Source organism: Branchiostoma floridae, chromosome 8 (genome assembly GCF_000003815.2).
Source record: "Branchiostoma floridae strain S238N-H82 chromosome 8, Bfl_VNyyK, whole genome shotgun sequence".
NCBI classification, from domain to species: Eukaryota; Metazoa; Chordata; class Leptocardii; order Amphioxiformes; family Branchiostomatidae; genus Branchiostoma; species Branchiostoma floridae.
In genome coordinates, this window is record NC_049986.1 from 7,974,011 (window position 1) to 7,994,044 (window position 20,034).

General features: G+C 43.2%; 4 protein-coding genes and 1 long non-coding RNA gene across 5 annotated transcripts in view; 4 read left to right on the plus strand and 1 right to left on the minus strand.

The window, feature by feature from the left end:
• LOC118421178 (PIH1 domain-containing protein 1-like) overlaps window positions 1-1,437 on the plus strand; it is a 5,551-nt gene extending 4,114 nt beyond the window's left edge. The window contains exon 10 of the mRNA XM_035828340.1: window positions 1,429-1,437. Coding sequence (XP_035684233.1) covers window positions 1,429-1,437 — 9 coding nt within the window. The remainder of the gene's footprint in view (window positions 1-1,428) is intronic.
• A 487-nt stretch (window positions 1,438-1,924) lies between these two features.
• Window positions 1,925-5,802, minus strand: LOC118421180 (TATA-binding protein-associated factor 2N-like). The gene is made up of 3 exons (XM_035828341.1): window positions 5,788-5,802; window positions 4,195-4,498; window positions 1,925-2,187 (listed from the first exon to the last, which is right to left on the minus strand). Exons 1-3 carry the CDS (start codon window positions 5,800-5,802, stop codon window positions 1,925-1,927), a joined length of 582 nt encoding a protein of 193 aa, XP_035684234.1.
• A 491-nt stretch (window positions 5,803-6,293) lies between these two features.
• On the plus strand, window positions 6,294-13,752 carry LOC118421181 (fibrinogen C domain-containing protein 1-like). The gene is made up of 11 exons (XM_035828342.1): window positions 6,294-6,366; window positions 6,601-6,746; window positions 7,144-7,240; window positions 7,453-7,617; window positions 7,854-8,023; window positions 9,697-9,984; window positions 10,417-10,546; window positions 10,994-11,139; window positions 11,555-11,651; window positions 12,328-12,492; window positions 13,424-13,752. The coding sequence occupies exons 1-11, from the start codon at window positions 6,339-6,341 to the stop codon at window positions 13,669-13,671; spliced, it is 1,680 nt and encodes a 559-aa protein (XP_035684235.1). The 5' UTR covers window positions 6,294-6,338; the 3' UTR covers window positions 13,672-13,752.
• Window positions 13,753-17,630: 3,878 nt separating this feature from the next.
• LOC118420698 lies at window positions 17,631-19,117 on the plus strand. The gene is made up of 3 exons (XR_004831781.1): window positions 17,631-17,702; window positions 18,081-18,125; window positions 19,014-19,117. It is a non-coding gene; the product is annotated as an uncharacterized LOC118420698 (long non-coding RNA).
• Window positions 19,118-19,790: 673 nt separating this feature from the next.
• LOC118421182 (neuronal acetylcholine receptor subunit alpha-9-like) overlaps window positions 19,791-20,034 on the plus strand; it is a 2,184-nt gene continuing 1,940 nt past the window's right edge. The window contains exon 1 of the mRNA XM_035828343.1: window positions 19,791-19,981. Coding sequence (XP_035684236.1) covers window positions 19,791-19,981 — 191 coding nt within the window. The remainder of the gene's footprint in view (window positions 19,982-20,034) is intronic.

Below are 20,034 nucleotides of genomic sequence, written 5' to 3' on the forward strand. Positions count from 1 at the left end.
CCTGGTCATAGCCCTGGTCATAGCCTTGGTTCATAGCCTTGGTCATACCTTGGCCATACCTTGGCCATACGTTGGTCATACCTTGGCCATACCTTGGTCATACCTTGGCCATACCTTGGTCATACCTTGGCCATACCTTGGTCATACCTTGGTCATACCTTGGTCATACCTTGGTCATACCTTGGTCATACCTTGGCCATACCTCGGTCATACCTTGGCGATACGTTGGTCATACCTTGGTCATACTTTGGTCATACCTTGGACATACCTTGGCCATACCTTGGCCATACCTTGGCCATACCTTGGTCATACCTTGGTCATACCTTGGCCATGCCTTGACCATACCTTGGTCATACCTTGGTCATACCTTGGTCATACCTTGGCCATACCTTGGACATACCTTGGTCATGCCTTGGTCATACCTTGGTCATACCTTGGTCATACCTTTGTCATACCTTCGCTATACCTTGGTCTTGCCTTGGTCATACCTTGGCCATACCTTGGTCATACCTTGGCCAAACCTTGGCCATACCTTGGTCATACCTTGGTCATACCTTGGTCATACGTTGGTCATACCTTGGTCATACCTTGGCCATACCTTGGCCATACGTTTGTCATACCTTGGCCATACCTTGATCATAGCTTGGCCATACCTTGGCCATACCTTGGTCATGACTTGGCCATACCTTGGTCATACCTTGGTCATACCTTGGTCATACCTAGGTCATACCTTGGCCATACATTGGCCGTTCCTTGGTCATACCTTGGCCATACCTTGGCCATACGTGGTCATACCTTTTTTGCAATCACAACACCTATTAAAGCACAAGGATGATAAAAGTACGGTTGGCTGACCCGTCAGATCTATGGTAAAAGCATGCTCACATAAATGTCTTTATTGCTGTCTTGACAGCAGTTGAGTAGCTTACAGAAATATTACAATCAGTTATTTGACCAAATTCATCGTCAGTTTCTTTTAGCTAATAAATCTTACAGTTTTTGGTCAACACTGATACTCTTTGACATTGTGCGAGCTCGGAAAAGTCACGTAAAATTGATTATTATCAGCTGGATGTGTTAGTCTGCTTTCCTGTCCCCTCTCCTCTTGATGTTCTTTAACATCTTACGTGTTAGGAACCTTCACATAAGCGTGATCTAAACTGTTGTTTTCATTGACCGAAACAATGACCGGGTCTGGCCCTTTATCGTTACGATGTTTTGTATCTATGTCCTGATCTTCAGCATTTTCAGTCCCAGGAAACGTCATATAACCATGATCTGACATGTCACTACCACTTGCAGACCTTGAGGGGGTGTCCTTGTCTTTGGTTTCGTTACGATGTTCTGTATCTTTGTCCTGATCTTCAGCATTTTCCGTCCCATGAAACGTCATATAACCATGATCTGACATGTCACTATCTCTTGCAGACCTGGTGACGGTGTTCTTGTCTTTGGTTTCTCTCTCACATTGTATATTACCCTCCTTCGCATCGGCTTCTTGTTCTTTGCTAGCTTCAGGGAACGTCATATATTCTACATCTGACTCTTCCCCTCCTGTAGCGTTAGAAGAGCTGGCTGCAAGATTCTCGGTGTTCTTGTCGTTATTATAACACCGAGACGATAGTTCTGTGGCTGTAGATAGCCCATTGGCCGAAGGTATCTGAGCTTCATTGCTGGTGACATTCCTTTCGTTGTCATAGTGTCCACATTATTGTGCGTTGATATGGAACGCTACCATGCTCGGAGTAAGTTTTGCTTTAGGGTGGCTGGAGGGAGTTCTTGTTTTGATCAAGTTATCCCTCTTGTGGCCACGACTTATGGTGCTTTTGGTGAGTGGTCTTAGCTGGGATCGTGCCTTGCAAGTTCTTGTCCACATCACTGGCGGAAAGTTGATCATTTTCATAGTGTCCCTCAGCTTCGGCGTTTAAGGACTCGTCGTCATTGTCATAGCGGTGCGGGTCAGCCTCAGAGGAATGGTCTTCATTTTCGTGTGTCCACCCCTGTCTCCTCCTGTGTCTGAGAACTGGTAATCGTTCTCATCGTGTCCACCTCTGGCATCTGCGTCCGAGAGCTGTTCATCATTCTCATAGTGTCCACCCCTGTCTCCTCCTTTTGTGTCTGAAAACTGGTAATCGTTCTCATCGTGTCCACCTCCGGCATCTGCGTCCGAGAGCTGTTCATCATTACCTGCATGTATGCAGGTATGGTTTTCACGGGCGTGGGAAAATTTGGAAGCTGGAGATTTAGAGCGCTGTATCTCGAGAACGGATGGTGCGAGCACAACGATTTTTGGTACGTGGGTTGGGGGTGGTGGCCTGACACTCAGGTTTGATTTTGGGCCTCCTGGCGCTTGAACTTGACATTGCAGGTGGCATTTTTGGTGTTTTGGGGGCACTTTTGGCGCTGTGTGTCCGGAACGATACGCACCATTGCAACGATTTTTGGTGCATGGGTGGGAAGTTGTTGCCTGTTGCCTAGGATTGACTTTGGGCCTTTTCGCGTTTGAACTTGACGCGGCAGGTCGAATTTTGTGTCCGGGAGGGGTATTCCCGGAGTTATATCTTCTGAACGGTTGGTGCGGGCGCAATGATATTTGGCACATGTGTCGGCGGTGGCTGAATAATTCTCAGTTTTGATTTTGGCGCCCTTGGTGCTTGAACTTGACATTTTAGGTTACCTTTTGTGCGGGCACGGGGCGTGCGCTGTATCTCCGGAACGCAAGGTGCCATTGTGTTGCTATTTGGTACGTGAGTTGTTGGTGGTGTCGTGGTGGTGAGGTTTGATTTTGGGCCTCCTAGTGCTTGAACTTGATACTGTATAGGTTGACCCTGTTTTGGTGTGGTTGGGGCATCCTCCCAATATCTGCTTGGTTCTGAAAACAGATTACGGTTGGGTGTAGAACCATCATCTGGCCTGGGGCAACCTTCAATGTATCAGGTTACTTTGTATCCCCTGTCTTAGTGGCACTGACGGTTTGCCAGATGACGGGAGTGTACCAGATGATATATCTGTTGGTCAGGTATATTTGGAGTTTGCTTATTACTCTTTGTGGTGTTTCTAGAGCTGTATAGTACTGAGTTTAAAGTTCTGGTACAAGTTCCTTTACCCTGTTGGCAATCATGGTTGAACTTGACCTTAAACAGAAGAAGATGCAATTTTCTAATGTGGAGGAGAACTGTATAGAGCGTGGGCATAAGAGAAAGGTATGTGTATGATTTGTCCTGTGTTTCTTTTTGTTTCTTTGGTAATGCCATTTCCAATTCCATACTGTATACGGGTAATTTGTAGTTTTGGGCTAGTCATATTCGCTTGGTTTTTGGGCCTGCTTAATCTATAGTACAGGCAGGGTTAAGTGGTGGAGGCTTAGCTTGGTTCTGTTTTAAATTCAGTATCGTTTGTTGCATTTTGTCGCGGCAAATATATGATGAAATTCCCCTTCTAAGCAACTGCTCATTGGTTTGGGGGGATGTTTGCTGGGTGTTTGCTCTGACTACAACAGCTTCTGAAGTTTTCAAAGCTTCCATTGCCAGCAGCTTGCCATCTATAAATGGGATTGACAAGGACATTTTTCATAGTAAATTATGCTGTTAAATTTGGCTTAGATACTACAGGAGATTTAGATTTGGGTTGGATGGATTGAATGAAAATATCATACCACCCTGGGGACTAACTGTTGCTGCTGCATCATGGGGGCCAGCACTATTCATATTGTCTAATGTCTATGGAACTACTATAAAAGTATCATTGGTCAAATTATGCAAGTAACCTTCCGATGTCAAGTGAATAACACCCCAGAAATAAATCTTTAATGAATATCATTGGAAGAACACAAACCAAGGAGATTTAGCAGCTGCATTAGGTCAGTACATTGAAATAGGAAGATATTAGTACTGAATATATCATGTGACAGAGTAACTACATGTACATGGGCCATCTGAGACAAAAAAAAGGTTGCGTCTCAACAACTTCAAGGTACTGTGGTTGGTTACATACTTAAGAAATCCAAAATAAGTAATGTTCATCCATGTCCAAACTTACAAATTCAGAAAATGGAATTTCAGACTTTTGCATGGTGCACAACCAACAGGGTAAAAAGCTCATTTTTCCAACCACGTACCACAGACAAAAAGGCAAAAATACACAATAGGTCTACAGAAACCCAATACATTTCATGCAGGCCTGAGGTCTACGAACTCTTGTTCTCATAGTGTCCACCACTGTCTCCTCCTGTGTCTGAAAACTGGTAATCGTTCTCATCGTGTCCACCTCCGGCATCTACGTCCGAGAGCTGGTCATCGTTCTCATAGTGTCCACCTCTGTCTCCTCCTGTGTCTGAGAACTTGTAATCGTTCTCATAGTGTCCACCTCCGGCATCTGTGTCCGCAATCTGGTCTTCATTTTCGTAGTACCCACTGACACCTGTGTCTGCGACCGTGTCTGAAAACTGGTTGTCATCATTTCCGGAGCCTCCATCTTCTCCTCTATGTCCATTGTCCACCTGCCGTTTTCGTTGAAACGTGTAAACACAAGCGGCTATTGCTGCAATGATACTGATAGTAATGCAACCTCCACAGAAGGATGCCAGTCCAGCTAGTATAAGCTCTGTGGTAGACATAAGTCCCTGGGGAGGGCGATTTGGGGTATCCTTTTCAACGACATTGCCATCTAGTACATTCTTGTATGGGGGAGAATTTTTTTAAATCAAGTTTGAAGTGGGATGATGTTGTGGGACAGGTCAACTCCTGCAAAAGGTTGATATGAAACAGTACATTTTTGCATAGGGATGAAGATGGATTAAAATATACTGTATTTTTTCCATGTCAGAGCAAATGTCGGCCTTTAACGTGCTCTCCCCCCTTGCAGCTTGCGCCTTCGGCCACGTCATTTGAGTGCATTCAGCCGTCGGGCGATCCTTCCCGCGGTCGGGCTGGTACCTCGGGTGATACGGAATACACCGTGTTGTATTCTCTCTCTATATATATAAGAAAAACAGAGTCTGACCCACTGCGACGTATATAAAAATAAAGTGTCATTGGCGACATGGTTGTTATATTTATTGTATGTTGGCAGCATTATCATACAGTAAGTGTTGAGTCAGCTGCGTGTGGAAGAGAGAAATCGTCTCTATAGACAATGTAATGTTACTAGATTTTAATAAGTCGTACAGTCGTCATTACACCTTTACAGAAAGTACCCTGTTGACGTATAGCGCTGCCACTTTTGTCGCATGACATCCTTCGAATTTGATGTAGAATTTTAAGGCAGACAGAACCAACTGCCTTTTTGTCAATTTTAGTAACAAAACAGATTATTCTTAGTTACAAATGCACGGCTATCTACGACAAAGCATGACAAATGATCACATGTCGTTACGTTTGAGCTGATGGTGGATCTGTGGGATTCCTATGTTTTCAGAAATGACAGTTTTGAGCTTAAATATAAGTTTAAAGCTATATTACCGTACAGACACTGTAACTGCAGAAACTTTCGCGGTGGTTTAATGTTCGCGGTTTTCGCGGTGGCCGCTTCACCGCGAACTTAAAACAACCGTGAATTTTTTAATGACAGTTGCTACTACAGTGCATGGTGCTAGCGCGAATTTAATCCCGCTACCGCGAAATTGAATCCCCGCGAATCTGCAGCTGTAAAATTTACCAATGTGACAAACATAATGTTTGACCTCCTGTGAAAAATCATTAACTTCCTCTTGAGAACACAACAGGTGTTTCCATTATATTTCATATAAATATGCACACGGCGCCTAAACACTAAGTACCATCGGTCTACCTGCCACTTCGCCATGAGGGTCTTTTCCGTCTTTTTCCTTGTTCTACTGCCCCACCTCGGCAGTTCAACAGCACAAGTCGGTTCAGAGGTTCCTGACGGATGCCCGGTGATTGACACTGTAGACCACGTTGCCTTGACTGGATCCTGTATGGCATGTGGACAACTCTTACAGTACCTATTATTAAATAGTTACAACAATCAACTAAAACTTCTGAAGAGCGAAACACAGATGTAGTGTTGTGCTGGACAATCCACCGTAAGCGCCATAGGCTATTGTTCATTGTATGATATGTGATTTCACTTCCCTTTGTTGATACTAATTGCTTTGCTGTCTGTGCAATCGCTGAAATATACGCCCAGTTTCATTCACCCTTCTCTTTGTTTATTTTACTATCAACCGTCAAAGGAGTGATCCATCTTCATTTATGATTTATAACGTTGGTTTAACATTTTGTACTACGACCCAGCTACAGGCTACCGTGCAACAATTACAAGTAACAGTGGATGTCCAAGTCAACATCATCCAGCAGCAAGAGACTACAATACAACAGATGCAGACCCTTCTGAACCAACTGTCAGGTTGTTTTTAATATATCTACCCTTATATGAAATCTTCAGAATAGGATAAAACTGTAGACGAAGCACATACAAACTTCCAATTTGTAGTACACTTGAACCACGGCAAACTGTAGGTTATGTGAAGCACATACAAACTTCCAATTTGTAGTACACTTGAACCACGGCAAAATGTAGGTAATGTGATGAGATACACCCAACTTGATAAAACACCTCTTGTGCTGTTTTACAATCTAGACAAGCTGAACGGTCCCCGTGACTGTATGGACCTGTTGACGACTGGACACGACACCAGCGGGGTGTACACCATCTACCCTGATGGAGGAGGGAAAAGTCCTGTTCACGTCTACTGTGACATGGACACTGACGGGGGCGGATGGACGGTAAGGACTTCAGACCACCTTTTTTTCGGCTTTACGGCAACCAGTTTTGTAAATTTTGTAATATTTCCTTCAAGTCCTGTTGACTGGCTCCTGCATTTTCTTACGTTGAGCCATGTTAACTCATTATTTTCTTGAAAATTCGTTATAGAATTAAATATTGCTTGTTGTCACCTAGAGTAATATCATAAAACACTTACTACAATACACTCGTCTTACAACCATCGTTGTTTTTGTGTGGTCCATATGGCAGCCAATAATTGTTCATTCAAATGAAGAGGCTAAGCTGATTTTCACATGGGTACAGATGCTTATCTGTTATATGGCGAAGCTTAATGATACCTTTAACTACTGCTGTGTAGTTATTTATAATTATCAAACTATCCATTTCTCTTTAAAGTTGTTCCAGAAACGCCAAGACGGTTCTGTCAACTTCTACCGAGACTGGCAGGCGTACAAGACAGGGTTTGGTGACCTGAGGGGAGAGTTCTGGCTAGGTATATATGATTACAACTACGGTTTGTTTGTACATATCAAACGTTAAAAACTACCTTCGATATCTTATAATGATGCTCTTATTATAAAGCTTTTGTAAACATTTGTTATTTCTTGTATTCCAGGTACGATACAGTACAGGTCGACGGGTTGTTAGAAGCTTGATTTAGTCAGGCTCGTCTTAATCCCAATATTATTGGCAATATCTTTTTAGGAAATGACCACCTCCACCGCCTGACGGCCCAGGATTTGTACGAACTGAGGGTGGATCTGGAGGACTTTGAGGGTAACACGGCCTACGCCAAGTACAACATCTTCAGGGTGGAGGATGAGGTGCACAAGTACAGGCTCACTGTGGACGGGTACTCGGGCACTGCAGGTGCGTGCTGCCCCTTGACAGTTTAATGAGGGATAAACTATTAAGTTTGCATTGAAATCCATGCCCCAAAACCTTCTTATCATTCGCATGCTATTCATGTCTATTCTCAATATGCAACGACATACTCACGACATACTAGTATCTCACCTATAATGATAATGATTACCATTTAGAATGATTTGCTAACTTCCTTTGCTGGAACAAAGCTTTATCTTTGCATATTAACCCTTTCCCAGGTGACGCCTTGGCCGAGGGAGCCGGGAACAACCCTCACAACGGCATGTACTTTTCTACAAGAGACAGGGACAACGACATCTTCTCTACTGTTAACTGTGCTCAAAACAGCAAAGGGGCGTGGTGGTACAGTAGGTGTCACTACGCAAACCTGAACGGCCTGTACCTTGGAGTAGGTCAGCAGTCTCATTCTGACGGGGTCACCTGGCATCCCTGGAGGGGTTACTACAACTCGCTAAAAACTGCTGAAATGAAAATAAGGCCCAACTAGAGAAAGGACGCCGAAAGCGTAAACTGTAGTCAGGGCAAACTTGGTTCCTTTATATCCTTCTCTTAAGGTAATACAACCTTTCATTCCGATCCAGGTCCGCCGCTCGCACGGGCACTTGGTGTACGGGCCTTTGATCCGTCCTCCTCAATGCTTTAGCGCTGGTCAGCCGTCGGCCAATCAGATACTACCCCTCACGTTGTTGGAGGGAAGGTTACCGGCCAATCACGTTGCCTCTTGACCGTATGCGGCGACGTGATTGGTTGGTGACGGCTCCCCAGCACTAAAGCATAGAGTGCCAAAGCCGGCTTTACAATTCATGCGGACGCCGGCCGAATATTGTAGATCGGTGAGCGCTCGCCGAATTTCAACATGGCCCGAGTATCAGCTGTATTTTTCTCTGAAAATCTTCCCCCTTTACAAATGAACGGAGCTCGTCCGACGTCCGTCCAATACAACTGATTATAATATTTTGATGAGATTGCATTATGTCTTGGACATGAACTGACTAACATTGTTAAAAGCCAATATTTGTATAAACTTTAATTTCTCAATTGCGAGAAATGTGTAGGACATGAGTGGAGTGGGCGGGCACACTTAAAACAATAATATCAACAGGAATGTTGTGATACACCAATCCCAAAACTACCACAAGAGCCACAAAGTGAACAGACCCGCCAGATTCACCATAATACAATAATTTTGACAAAGCGGAAATCGGGCGAATCTCGGGCGAACCTCGGGCGAAGGCCGGCAAAGGCCGTCCGAGCCTTCAGACATGTAGAATATATGTTCTCACACATCCAATCCTATAGCAAAAGAATAAATAGCACTGTCTTGGCGTCCAATTGCCTTACATTATAGGATTAAACAAAGATATGTACTAGATGAATTATCATGGGTCATGGCTGTAATGTGTCCAGATCGTCACTACAGGGAAAATAGCGTGACCGTAGACGTTCATGAAAATAAAGCACAATTGTCAACGACCATACTGTTCTTATTACTCCTACTACTCGTTGGTATTTCAAAGTAGAGTTGAATTAGTTTTCTCCAAACAGAGATTTCTGTCGGAAGATATATATCAATAGTTGTAGCCGGGATTTCTTACGGCTGCCGTAAAACATCTGCTTGGAGAATATTTCATCAGTGGCTTACCGATGGGAAGATGTCGATTTCTAAAGACAACATATGTTAATGCGTATCCGTCCCCATTACCCCTTCACTGTACGTGTGCTCTTGTCACGCGGTCACATTTGTCGTACGATTTTGGAAAGCCAGACATGTTGGCAAAGTACCACGGATCTATTCTACATGCAGAGGTTGGGACAGGGGGATAGTAGTGGCCTGGATTTTTACCGCGAGCGAGCCAGAAAAAAATACTGGCCACTATCCCATTAACCTAACCTCTACTTGGAGAATATCATGTATCTGTAACCTTTGTCACACTGCGGATAGATATAGATATTTGCATGACATTTCATATCAACGAATACACATATAGCGTGAGAGCAGAACACCTGTTATCAACACTATTGATATATATCTGATACGAACATCACTACATTCTGACAAAGTCTCTGCGAGCCACCATTTTGTACACCGCCATTATGGCCACTCTCTTTTTCCCAGTCCTTGTATTGATGCTGCTTCATGTAAGCATTACGGTATCCTATAACACATGGGATACGGCTGACCGTAATCTGGCTGTAGATGGCGACACTCCCTCGTCAGCTCTGTCCTGCCAGTCGTTTCAAACCCTGTTACAGTACGCCAACAGACAGAACAGTCTAGAAAACAACATGGACGAACTACAGACGAGAACGGACGCCCTGGAAGAACAATGCTGTGGGGGAGAAACAACGGTATTTTACTTTTCATTTTTGTAACGTTCTTAACTTTATCTTGTCTGAGAAAGGATAAGCATAATTTTTAAGGTGGACTGTTTTGTGATGTAGGGTTTACTTCATCAATATTTTCTATTTTTCGACCTGTGTACTATCAACTATTGTTTACAGAAAGGCAAAATACGCTTTTATTTATACGTAAGAGTGTAGACTGTTTGGTGATGGTGGGTTAAAAAAATAGAACGTTATGGTAAAAGAGATTTCATTTCCAGACAGCGTCATACCTCTAAAAGATCCTGAAAATTGAGAAATTTTGTCATCCTTGGCCCTTGTATAGATTAGATAAGAGAATCAACTTTAGAAGAGTAACAGATGGAGAGCTGACTAGTATGTTTATTGTTCATGGGTCTTTTCTTTCGCCTTACATATCCAACGTCGTCTGTTGGACAGCATAACTCCTACGCCAGCCTACAGTCCCTGATGGAGGAACAGGACAGCACGATTCAGCAACATCAGAACATTATACAGCAGCAGGCTGCCACCATTCAACTCATGCAAACTCAGCTCAACCAACTAGCAGGTATGTAGCGTTTTGCCAAGCGCACAAAATATAAACAAGTTGCTACGGAGCCCAAACCTACAAGACTTCTTCTGGACACCAAAAGCTATTTGTCACCAAAATATCAAAAGCAGAGCATGTCCATAACAAAAGATTCAAAAAGCGGAAGGCATGCTGCAGTACCAAGGTCTCACACCAGGGAGCCAAAATCAACGTGTCCTCTGTCTTTCAAAGACCTTCCTACCAATATACCAAATATCATGACGATTCGTTCAAAGGGTCTTAGTTATGTTGACCACACACACACACACACACACACACACACACACACACACACAACAAAACAATACCTCATTTTTTCCATGAAGCATACTTTAACAATCATATGATATTACGACTGTACAGACACAAAAGATTGCAACATCAAGGATAACATATGTTGACAGAATGTGTTGGTCACCATCCCAGACAAGCTGAACGGTCCCCGTGACTGTATGGAACTGTTGACGACTGGACACGACACCAGCGGTGTGTACACCATCTACCCTGATGGAGGAGGGAAAAGTCCTGTTCACGTCTACTGTGACATGGGCACTGACGGCGGTGGATGGACGGTGAGCCTTGTTGACAAACCTCTCTACAATCACACACTAACACATTCCCATATAGTTTATCTAGAATAAACTGGACTTTACTATTAACGCTGTATTCCACTGAAGACCATGTAACGTTATTTTCATTCTTCTACATTTGGTAGTCTTCACTCTACGAGTGGAGACTCCGGTGTCACCTCCAAAAAGAGGATGATCTGAACTGAACTGAACTGAACATTTGGTTATTCCGTACTTTGGATAAAATATGTTGTTCGATGTAACGCCAGAAGCTCTTTTTTACGTTTTATAAATGTAAAGAATATACTCCGGCGGTTCGTGTTGACACAAAGGCATGTTCAAACAACTTGTAAAAGATAAGACCAACAATATGATGACTTAAATACACATCTAATTGTTCTTTGCGACGCATCTACAGCTGTTCCAGAAACGTGAAAGTGGACTGATCAACTTCTACCAAGACTGGCAGGCGTACAAGACAGGGTTTGGTGACCTGAGGGGAGAGTTCTGGCTAGGTATAATCATCTATGGAAGTTCCTAACGATAACCCATGCATATATAAATACATCCTGTTCTTATCTCATATGTTTCCGAGCGGTACATTGTCCACACCAAACAATTTGTTCAGTACACAGTGACCCCTATTATTTACGCATATGTTGTTCCTTTATAACTGCCTATAAAAACAAAATATTGATAAGTCTTATCTAAATATTCAGCCCCTGTCACACGTATAAACGGCCTTGGCTTCCCGACCTTCAATATGCCCGATTCCAGTTACGGCGGCCATTTTGAATTTACACTAGGATTGGGAGTTCGTCATGTGCAAGGTCATCTGCGGTTGTGCTTTGGTCTGTGAGCTTGTTTAGTAGTTTATAAAAGTCGTCGGCGCCAGCCGACTATGACTTTGGAAACATCAAGGTAGGCAAATTGATATTCGTCTTGAATGCGATCACAGGAGCAAACTAGAGCTAGATGTAGGGATAACTAGAAGAGAATAGCTTTCAGGCTACTCTCCACCCAGTGCCGATCTTGGGTATGGAGTGGCCGAGACCAAAAAGTCAGATTCTGAATGTGTAACATGGGCTAAAATAGGTGTAATTTTTACGTACGCTAGAGGTACTATGTACACCATGTATTGTGTTGGTATTCGAACACTAATCAAGTAAACTGCATCTATTTTGCTTGCAGGTAACGATAACCTTCACCGCATAACGGATCAGGGTGTGTACGAACTGAGGGTAGAGATGGAAGACTTTGAAGGCAACTCGGCCCACGCTAACTACAGTATCTTCCACGTGGAGGACGAAGTTCACAAGTACAAACTCACCGTAGAAGGGTATACGGGAACTGCAGGTAAGGCCACAATGACTTCATGTCATGAATGACATCCGCGCGCGCATTGATTTTCGCCTATAGCGTTCCTGGTCAAACAGAATTTTATGCTTGCTAGAGGATCTGCTCTCTAGGATAAGGGGGCGCATGGTCAGGGCATGGTACTCTTGTTCCCCTCTTAAAACAAGACTGCCAATAAAAACATTGTTGAAATGGTAACGATTGTCTCTTACAGTCTTAGTGAAGGTGATCATAAGACAAACCAAGCTTGGGAGAAAATGAACTGTGTTTCTTTTTGTGTTTTCATTTTGTATTTCATCGGCAAAAGAGATGACGATAACAAATAATTGGTATATAAGACGGTCATAAGATCTTCAATAGTCAGAAAACGCTTGAGCTACAATGAATGATTGTATATGCAAGAAGAGACGCCAACATGGCGGCGGAGAGAGGGATGACGTCACATAACAAACACTCTTATCATAGGACACACAAACTCAGATACCATGATACCCCTGTCACATTATCCACGATCTTCGGGCGTATCGATGGAAGATCGGCCATCTTTAACATCGTCAGAGGGTTGCGCGTATTTTTCACCTGAAAACCGTCCCTGTCACATATAGGCCATACTTTGTACCTTGTACAATTGTTGTGCAATACAGTTTTTATCATAAGGGAGGCTCGGGAGATTGACGCAGAATCGTCGTCCAATCGATTTTCGCCAAATGTGACAGCGAATATAAGCGAATACTCTATCGTCAGTAATTGAACTCCAAGGATCGCGAGGGGCGACACGGATGAGGTTCAATCGCAACTCAGTTTAATGGTATGTGCGTAAACGCAGAACAAGATGGCGGAACACATCCGGGACCTACTGATGTCGTCATAACTCATTAACATAACGCTTTCGTCATAACTTGCTATCATAACAGTGGCGTGTATTTCTTAGGAGATGCCATGGCTCATCACAATGGGATGTTCTTCAGCACCAGAGACAGGGACAACGACATCCACTCCTCTGACTGTGCCGGCCGCTTTAAAGGCGCATGGTGGTACGGTGCCTGTCATCATGCCAACCTGAACGGCCAGTACCTGATTGGTTCACACCAGTCCTTCGCTGACGGCATCAACTGGTACCCATGGAAGGGACACAACTATTCACTCAAGACTACTGAGATGAAGATAAGGCCAAACTAGACAGGCAATTCTTTGCATCTACAACACTGTCTGCATGCAAACAAAATTGGTATAGGGGGTGCACTATTACATTCTCTACATTGTAACAAAATAAAGATGTTTTAAACATTGTAGTTTGAAGTTTCATCTCTGTTTGTGTAATTCATCATAAAACAATGATCTTTAACTAATGTCTTGACAAAGGCTAGTATACATTCCAAAATTTGAGTATTTCGCCATCAATTGTGAAAAAAAGCCTAATTTGCCTAATAAGAAATCAGTCGTTATATATATATATATAACGACTGATCTCCATGATATACGGTGTGACAGAGATGTCCGCAATGAAGGGCAGCTTATTCATGACCACAAATATACAGATACTCTCTCTCTCTCTCTCTCTCTCTCTCACATCACACATACACAGGAGCACATGTACACCAAAAACAATACCTCCATTTTTCATGGAGGTAAAAATGAGGTATATAAGAACCATAACTTCAAGTATGGCAGTGATCATTAATTTTACGCCTACTTTTACCTTCATGACGAAATAGAACAGTCCACTTCATTCGGATCACTGAGTTGTAGTGTTAAGTGCGGTCTTCAAGCATGAACAAGTGTTACCAACTATAGGGCCACGAAAGAGCAGCACAGCAGCCGTCGTCTAAACTCTACAAAATGGGGAAGGCGTTGACTGGGGAGTTTGCCCTAGCTGTGGTGATCCTATATGGGACAATGTATGGCGGATTCGGTGAAGGTAGGGTGAACTGCACATTTACATCAAGTATTACTAGTAAGTGTTGTAAAGGAGGGAAATGTGTAAAATCCAACAAATATGTTGGCCGATAAATTATTCCTTCAGATACTGATAACCCAGGGCTAGTGGACCGGGTTTTGTAGAGTGTACCGTTTTTGCTGTGCGTATTTTTTTTTCTAAGATGTTGATTTTGCTAAATAAAAGGCTGACCTTGTGGTCCAACAATGTATCGATCCTAAAGCTATAATTCCGTGACTTGAATTTTAAAACAGACGTGAAGTAAAGGTAAATATACATTATAGATAAGTGTTTTCTGAAGTCCCGACCACATCCATTTTGTGTGATTGTATTTCGGTAACTTTTTTGTAACAAGAAATCTGACTTAAATATGTTCGACACATCCGAGAGTGTTCCATGAATGAATTTACTATCATGAAGCGATCGCGTGAGGTCACCGATGAGAGCTTGTGTCCTTTTGTTTTAAACTATGTAAGTTCGACTCATAAGAATTCGAAATTCGTCGGTAACTTAAAGATCGATGAGCTTAAGCATCTAGTCCATTCCAAACGTTCTTTTAAAGCATGAGTGATCAAACTGACATGAACATTTTTAAAGCAGTTTAGACGACATTCCATTCTCGCACCGTGTAGAAACGGTTACCTGACTTCGGTTGGGGAGGTAAAAGGCGGTGGAAGTAGAGGGATGGGTGGTGGAGATCGTGTGGCGTAATCGGCAGCGCTTTGGGCTCGATCAGGCCCATGAGGTCCTGGGTTCGAAACCTGCCTTATCATTGATCTTGTGCCCTTGGGCACTTAACACGACTTTCCTCACTTCATTCACTTAGGTGAAAAATGAGTACCTATCTTCGGCTAGGGCCGTTCCTCGTATAGAACGTTAAATGGAGGTCCCGAGTTCGGGGAGAGCCACACCTCGAACGTACTGCACTTATCGAAAAGAGTAGGGGTCCTTCCCAGTGCGAGTGGATCATACTCACAATTGGAGTACCTTGTGTACGTGCCATGATGATTATCGTCGTGATCGCGGGCACTAACGGAAGAAGAAAAGGAAGGAGAGTGATGCGCCATTGCACCATAGACACAGTGCCATAACAACCTAATGTACCTACTAACTTGACTGCAATGACAAATATTCTCATCGTCTTGTTAAAAAGAAAATTGAAATTTCTAAAAAAAAATCAAAGAAGATGGCATGCAGTATTCTTTCAAGAAGATTAAGTTAGGTTCAAGGTGAACTCAGTTAAGGTGATATCTCACTGCACTTGTGGCACCGGTGCGGTATTGCAGGGTTCGTTCACTGCGACACTGTTTTGTTATTTTCGCCGATTTTTTTGTATAATTTAGATATTGCGTAATGCGTAAAAGTATGACTTAGAAGGAAACAAAATACACAAAAAGTAAGAAAATTCGTTCTTTATCTCTGAAATTCGTTGAACATCTTTCGAACCCAGCAGTGCCGCACCGGTGCCCCAATAAGTGCAGTGAGATACCACCTTTACATTTAGCGATATAAAACGGCACGGAACAGGATCTGAGCCAACAATTTATCAAACTGCATCGATCGGGTGACAGGTTGGCGTTAGAAAAACCGTGCTCTCCACTACCATAACAAGCGTCAGAAGTGTTTTGCGACTAGCTTTTGTTAGGAACGACTTAACACGACTTAACAATTTGCTAACGAAACAATCCACAGCAGTGCTTTTACTCAAAACCAACCACGTAGACCAAAAATGGATACAACAGTCCCCTGTGTTAGTTCGTGCACAAAAGAGGGTAAAAAGAATGGACCAAACAATGGAAAAAGTTAGAGTAACAACTTTATTTCTGCACTATTTGTATGATATGTTTGTTGTAGAGAAAATCATACCCGACCTCTTAATACAAACTATTTAATCCTTACGTCTCTTGCATTGACATCGGTATTGATTTTGTATTTGCATGCTATTTGCCATTGACGTCAGTTCCGAAAATATGTTGTGCTGAAGACTTGATTGTACTTGTAGGGGTGAAACTAGTTCGATTGTTCATGATAAAAGTGGCACCAATGCAGTAGACATGAGTGCAATTGCCGGCATATCACACTAGTGCCTCTTTGTGCACTTTTTGAATTATACTATCCTCCGTTGCTGTCTTCTGAACGGGGCTGGGTTTTTTTTTGGGGGGGGGGGGCGTTGGTTCGTGATTTTCAACGTTGGCTATGTTCTCTTGTGCCAGGAAAGGGAGTTTGCCGATGAAAAGAGTTTGCTGTGGAAGGGGGTTTGCCGTGATAGCGAGACTTTGCCCCGTGCGAACCAACGCCCCCCCCCCCCACACACACACACAAACAAAAAAACAGTCCCGTTCCGAAGACTGCAACGGAGGCTAGAACAATACAGGGATAAAAGACTTGCTGGCATTGATACGATGTTTTATTCGCTTCAGTTGTATTTACAACGTTTATGGTGTGTATTCTCGCATTAAAGTTGCAGTCTGCAGAGGATGTGTGCCATAAAATTTACTTGCTGTGGCCTAACATAACAAACGTTAACCCACGGGTATAATCTGCAATGTTTAAGTACCAATTACTGCCTATTGTACTATCTACGACACATTCGACTTAAACAAGACAGGGCCCTATTCCGAAGAAAGACTTTCGAGTATTACATTGAATGAATGAAGACCTTTATTGTACACTGTATACCCACTGAATTAAGTACAGGTCGCAACAAAAAGATAGTTGACAGATGCCCACAAAACTGATATCTCAAGGGGGAGGTGTAGTATGTCATTTTGGTCAATATTCAAATATTATGGATAAAATAAACTTTAGCCAACCAACACTATAAATATGTTGGGACTTGCTCCAAATTTTCAGTTGACTCGGTCAGCCTTGTTCACGAAATGGACCCGTCTACTGTAGCTTCCGGAACGTGACGTCGGAGACACGTGACTGGAGCAGAGGGTCGTAAATGCCAGATAAACTATGTCCCTATTCAGCGGTCAAAATTTGGGGCAAGTCCCAACTTATTTGTAGTGTTGGTCAGTTAAAGTCTAGTTTATCCATAATGTCATTTACCAACACAGAGGAACTTTCATGCTAACATTCAAATATGTTTATGATTACCACTAACTTTTATTTAGACAATGTTACATCTCCTGAAAAGCCCGATATCGTCCGTCTGCATGAAGATCTGTTTCTGAAGAGTGGTTACAACTCCTACGTACGGCCCGTGCGAGACTTCAGACAACCCACCGAAGTCACTCTAGATCTGGCGCTGGCTCACATCGTAGACTTGGTGAGGACACCATCTTCTGCTAGTCTCCGTTGCAGGCTCCGAACGGGGCTGGTTTTTTATCTCGGGGGGAGGGGGGGCTAGTACGCGATTTTCAACGTTGGACAGGTTCTCTTATGCCGAGGAAGTTTGCCGTGGAAGGTAGTTTTGCCCCGGCATAAGAGAACCTATCCAACGTTGAAAATCGCGAACCAGCGAGCAGCAGAAAATGGATCGAAAATCATTGGGTGTAAAATACCTATTACTTATCGCAAGATTAGCATAAATGTATTGTGAATTATTAAGTTGTGTAGTTCTTTATTATGTAAAGGGCTATGTATTAGCTTTATACATTACTGAAAAGCCATAACTCAAAGATTTTTCCCTTGCATATTTTAACAGGACGAGAAGGACCAGATTTTGAAGGCAGAAGTATGGTTAAGAATGGTGAGTCTGTAAGCATTGTGATTAGCTAACGGTCCCTTTCGTATTTGGATAATTGTTTATACAAAGAATAGTGGGAAAGATAATAGCTTATGCAAAAAGAAAATATACCGGGAATATAGGAGTGATTTTTGAAATTATTACATCGGTTATAACAACAGGTACCGCGAAAAAACTGCATCCGATCGCGCAACTGAGTGCAGACGACATGCCAAACTACATACCAATGCGGCAAACAGAATATAGAGATACAGATGCACCCTTCACATCTATCGATCACAATACTCTATCGTCTGAAGTTACCCTCTGCCGGTCACAGAGTAACAATGCATGAATACGCTCTACAGATTAATTTTAATTTGTAGTAGGGTAGGACTCTGTAGTTCAACTGGTAGCGGCCTTACATTTAAACTCCTGGTTGCAATTAGTTGGTTTTCCATCCATCCAAGGTAGAGTATTTCTTTTGGAGGTGCTCCTGACTTTGGAAAGGGAGGTAAAACGCGGGTCCCATGTTCGAGGAGGAACCTGTTTTATGGTTAGAATCGCGCTATTCATCCATATTCTATTGCTACGACAGTCATTATTGCTTAGCGCCACTATACAAGTTCTGTATTAGTTAGATAAGCGTTAAGTTATAGAACTGTAGTTATGTAGATGCCATACTTTGTACCCCGTACAATTGTTGTGCAATAAAGCTATCTATGTATAGTTGGTTATAGTTGGTTTGGCCACCACCCATGTAACAAGTGGTACGTCATGTACCCTTGTCCACGATCATGAGTCCGCCGTGATAATTGTCAACATGTGGCGTTCCTTGAATTGCACCTACTGACGTCCTTGAATTAACACTGCACGCGTTCCATAATGACGATGCACTTCTTGGTGTTTCAGAAATGGACCGACGAATTCCTGACGTGGAATGCAAGTGGGTACGGTGGGATAGAGGCCATCGCGACGCAAGCGGAGAGCATCTGGAGACCGGACTTATTCCTTTACCACAAGTAAGTTCCTTTGAATTCCTTTTTGTCACCTCCACTACAACAGTTCTCCTTCAACACTTTTGAACTAGTTGACTTTCTCCCTGAAAGACAGATAAGGCCACACTGATGTAATTTTATGGATGACATCCGCGCGCGCATTGATTTTCACCTGTTCTCCAAAAAACACTGTGGCCACATGTTACACAATAGCATCCCTGGTCAATCAGAATTTCATGCTTGCCAGAGGATCTGCTCTGCGGGGTAAATGGGCACATGAGGCCACAGCGCCCTTGTTCCCTCTCTATAAACAAGAATGGCAATATAAACATGATAGAAATGGTTACGATTATCTCTTACAGTCTTACTGGAGGTTAGCACGACAACTAAACCAAGCCTGGGAAAGAATGGCCTAATATGTTTATTCCTGTGGTTTCGCAGCATTTTTTGCTGAAGTTTTTCTTTTTTCCCATTCCCATCCCATCTCAGCAAGGTCTCGCTCCACGGTTCTTCTCCATGTCAGGGATTGTCTTTCTTCTTTCTGCTGGGCGTCCATAAAGTTAAGTCGGTGTGGCGTAAGCTAAAACAAAGATCATCAAGTGTTGTTCGTCATACAGATGATTGACACTTTGATTGGCTAACTTTTCCCAGTGTGAACGACGAATTTGACGGGTGGCTTGAGGATGTCGTCATGATCTCATCTGACGGCCTTGTGGACTGGAAAGCCCCCGCCGTGACCATGTCTGCCTGCCTGGTGGACGTGTCGGACTTCCCGTTCGACAGGCAGGAGTGTCCGCTGAAGTTCGGCTCGTGGAATCACGACGGACGCCATATTGATTACTTCAGCAAGAACGACGTGGGAGACCTGGCCAACCTAATCCGGTAAGCCCCATGACACCTGCAAACATAACACATCCAGACCGGACGTGTGACGT

Coding starts and splice junctions, on each gene's coding strand:
- LOC118421180 (XM_035828341.1), bottom strand. Junction 2,188..4,194: donor TGGACACTATGAGAACAAGA/GTTCGTAGACCT, acceptor GCATACATGCAG/GTAATGATGAACAGCTCTCG.
- LOC118421181 (XM_035828342.1), top strand. CDS start 6,339: ATGCAGACCCTTCTGAACCAACTGTCAG. Junction 7,618..7,853: donor CGGGTACTCGGGCACTGCAG/GTGCGTGCTGCC, acceptor ACCCTTTCCCAG/GTGACGCCTTGGCCGAGGGA. Junction 11,140..11,554: donor CTGACGGCGGTGGATGGACG/GTGAGCCTTGTT, acceptor ACGCATCTACAG/CTGTTCCAGAAACGTGAAAG.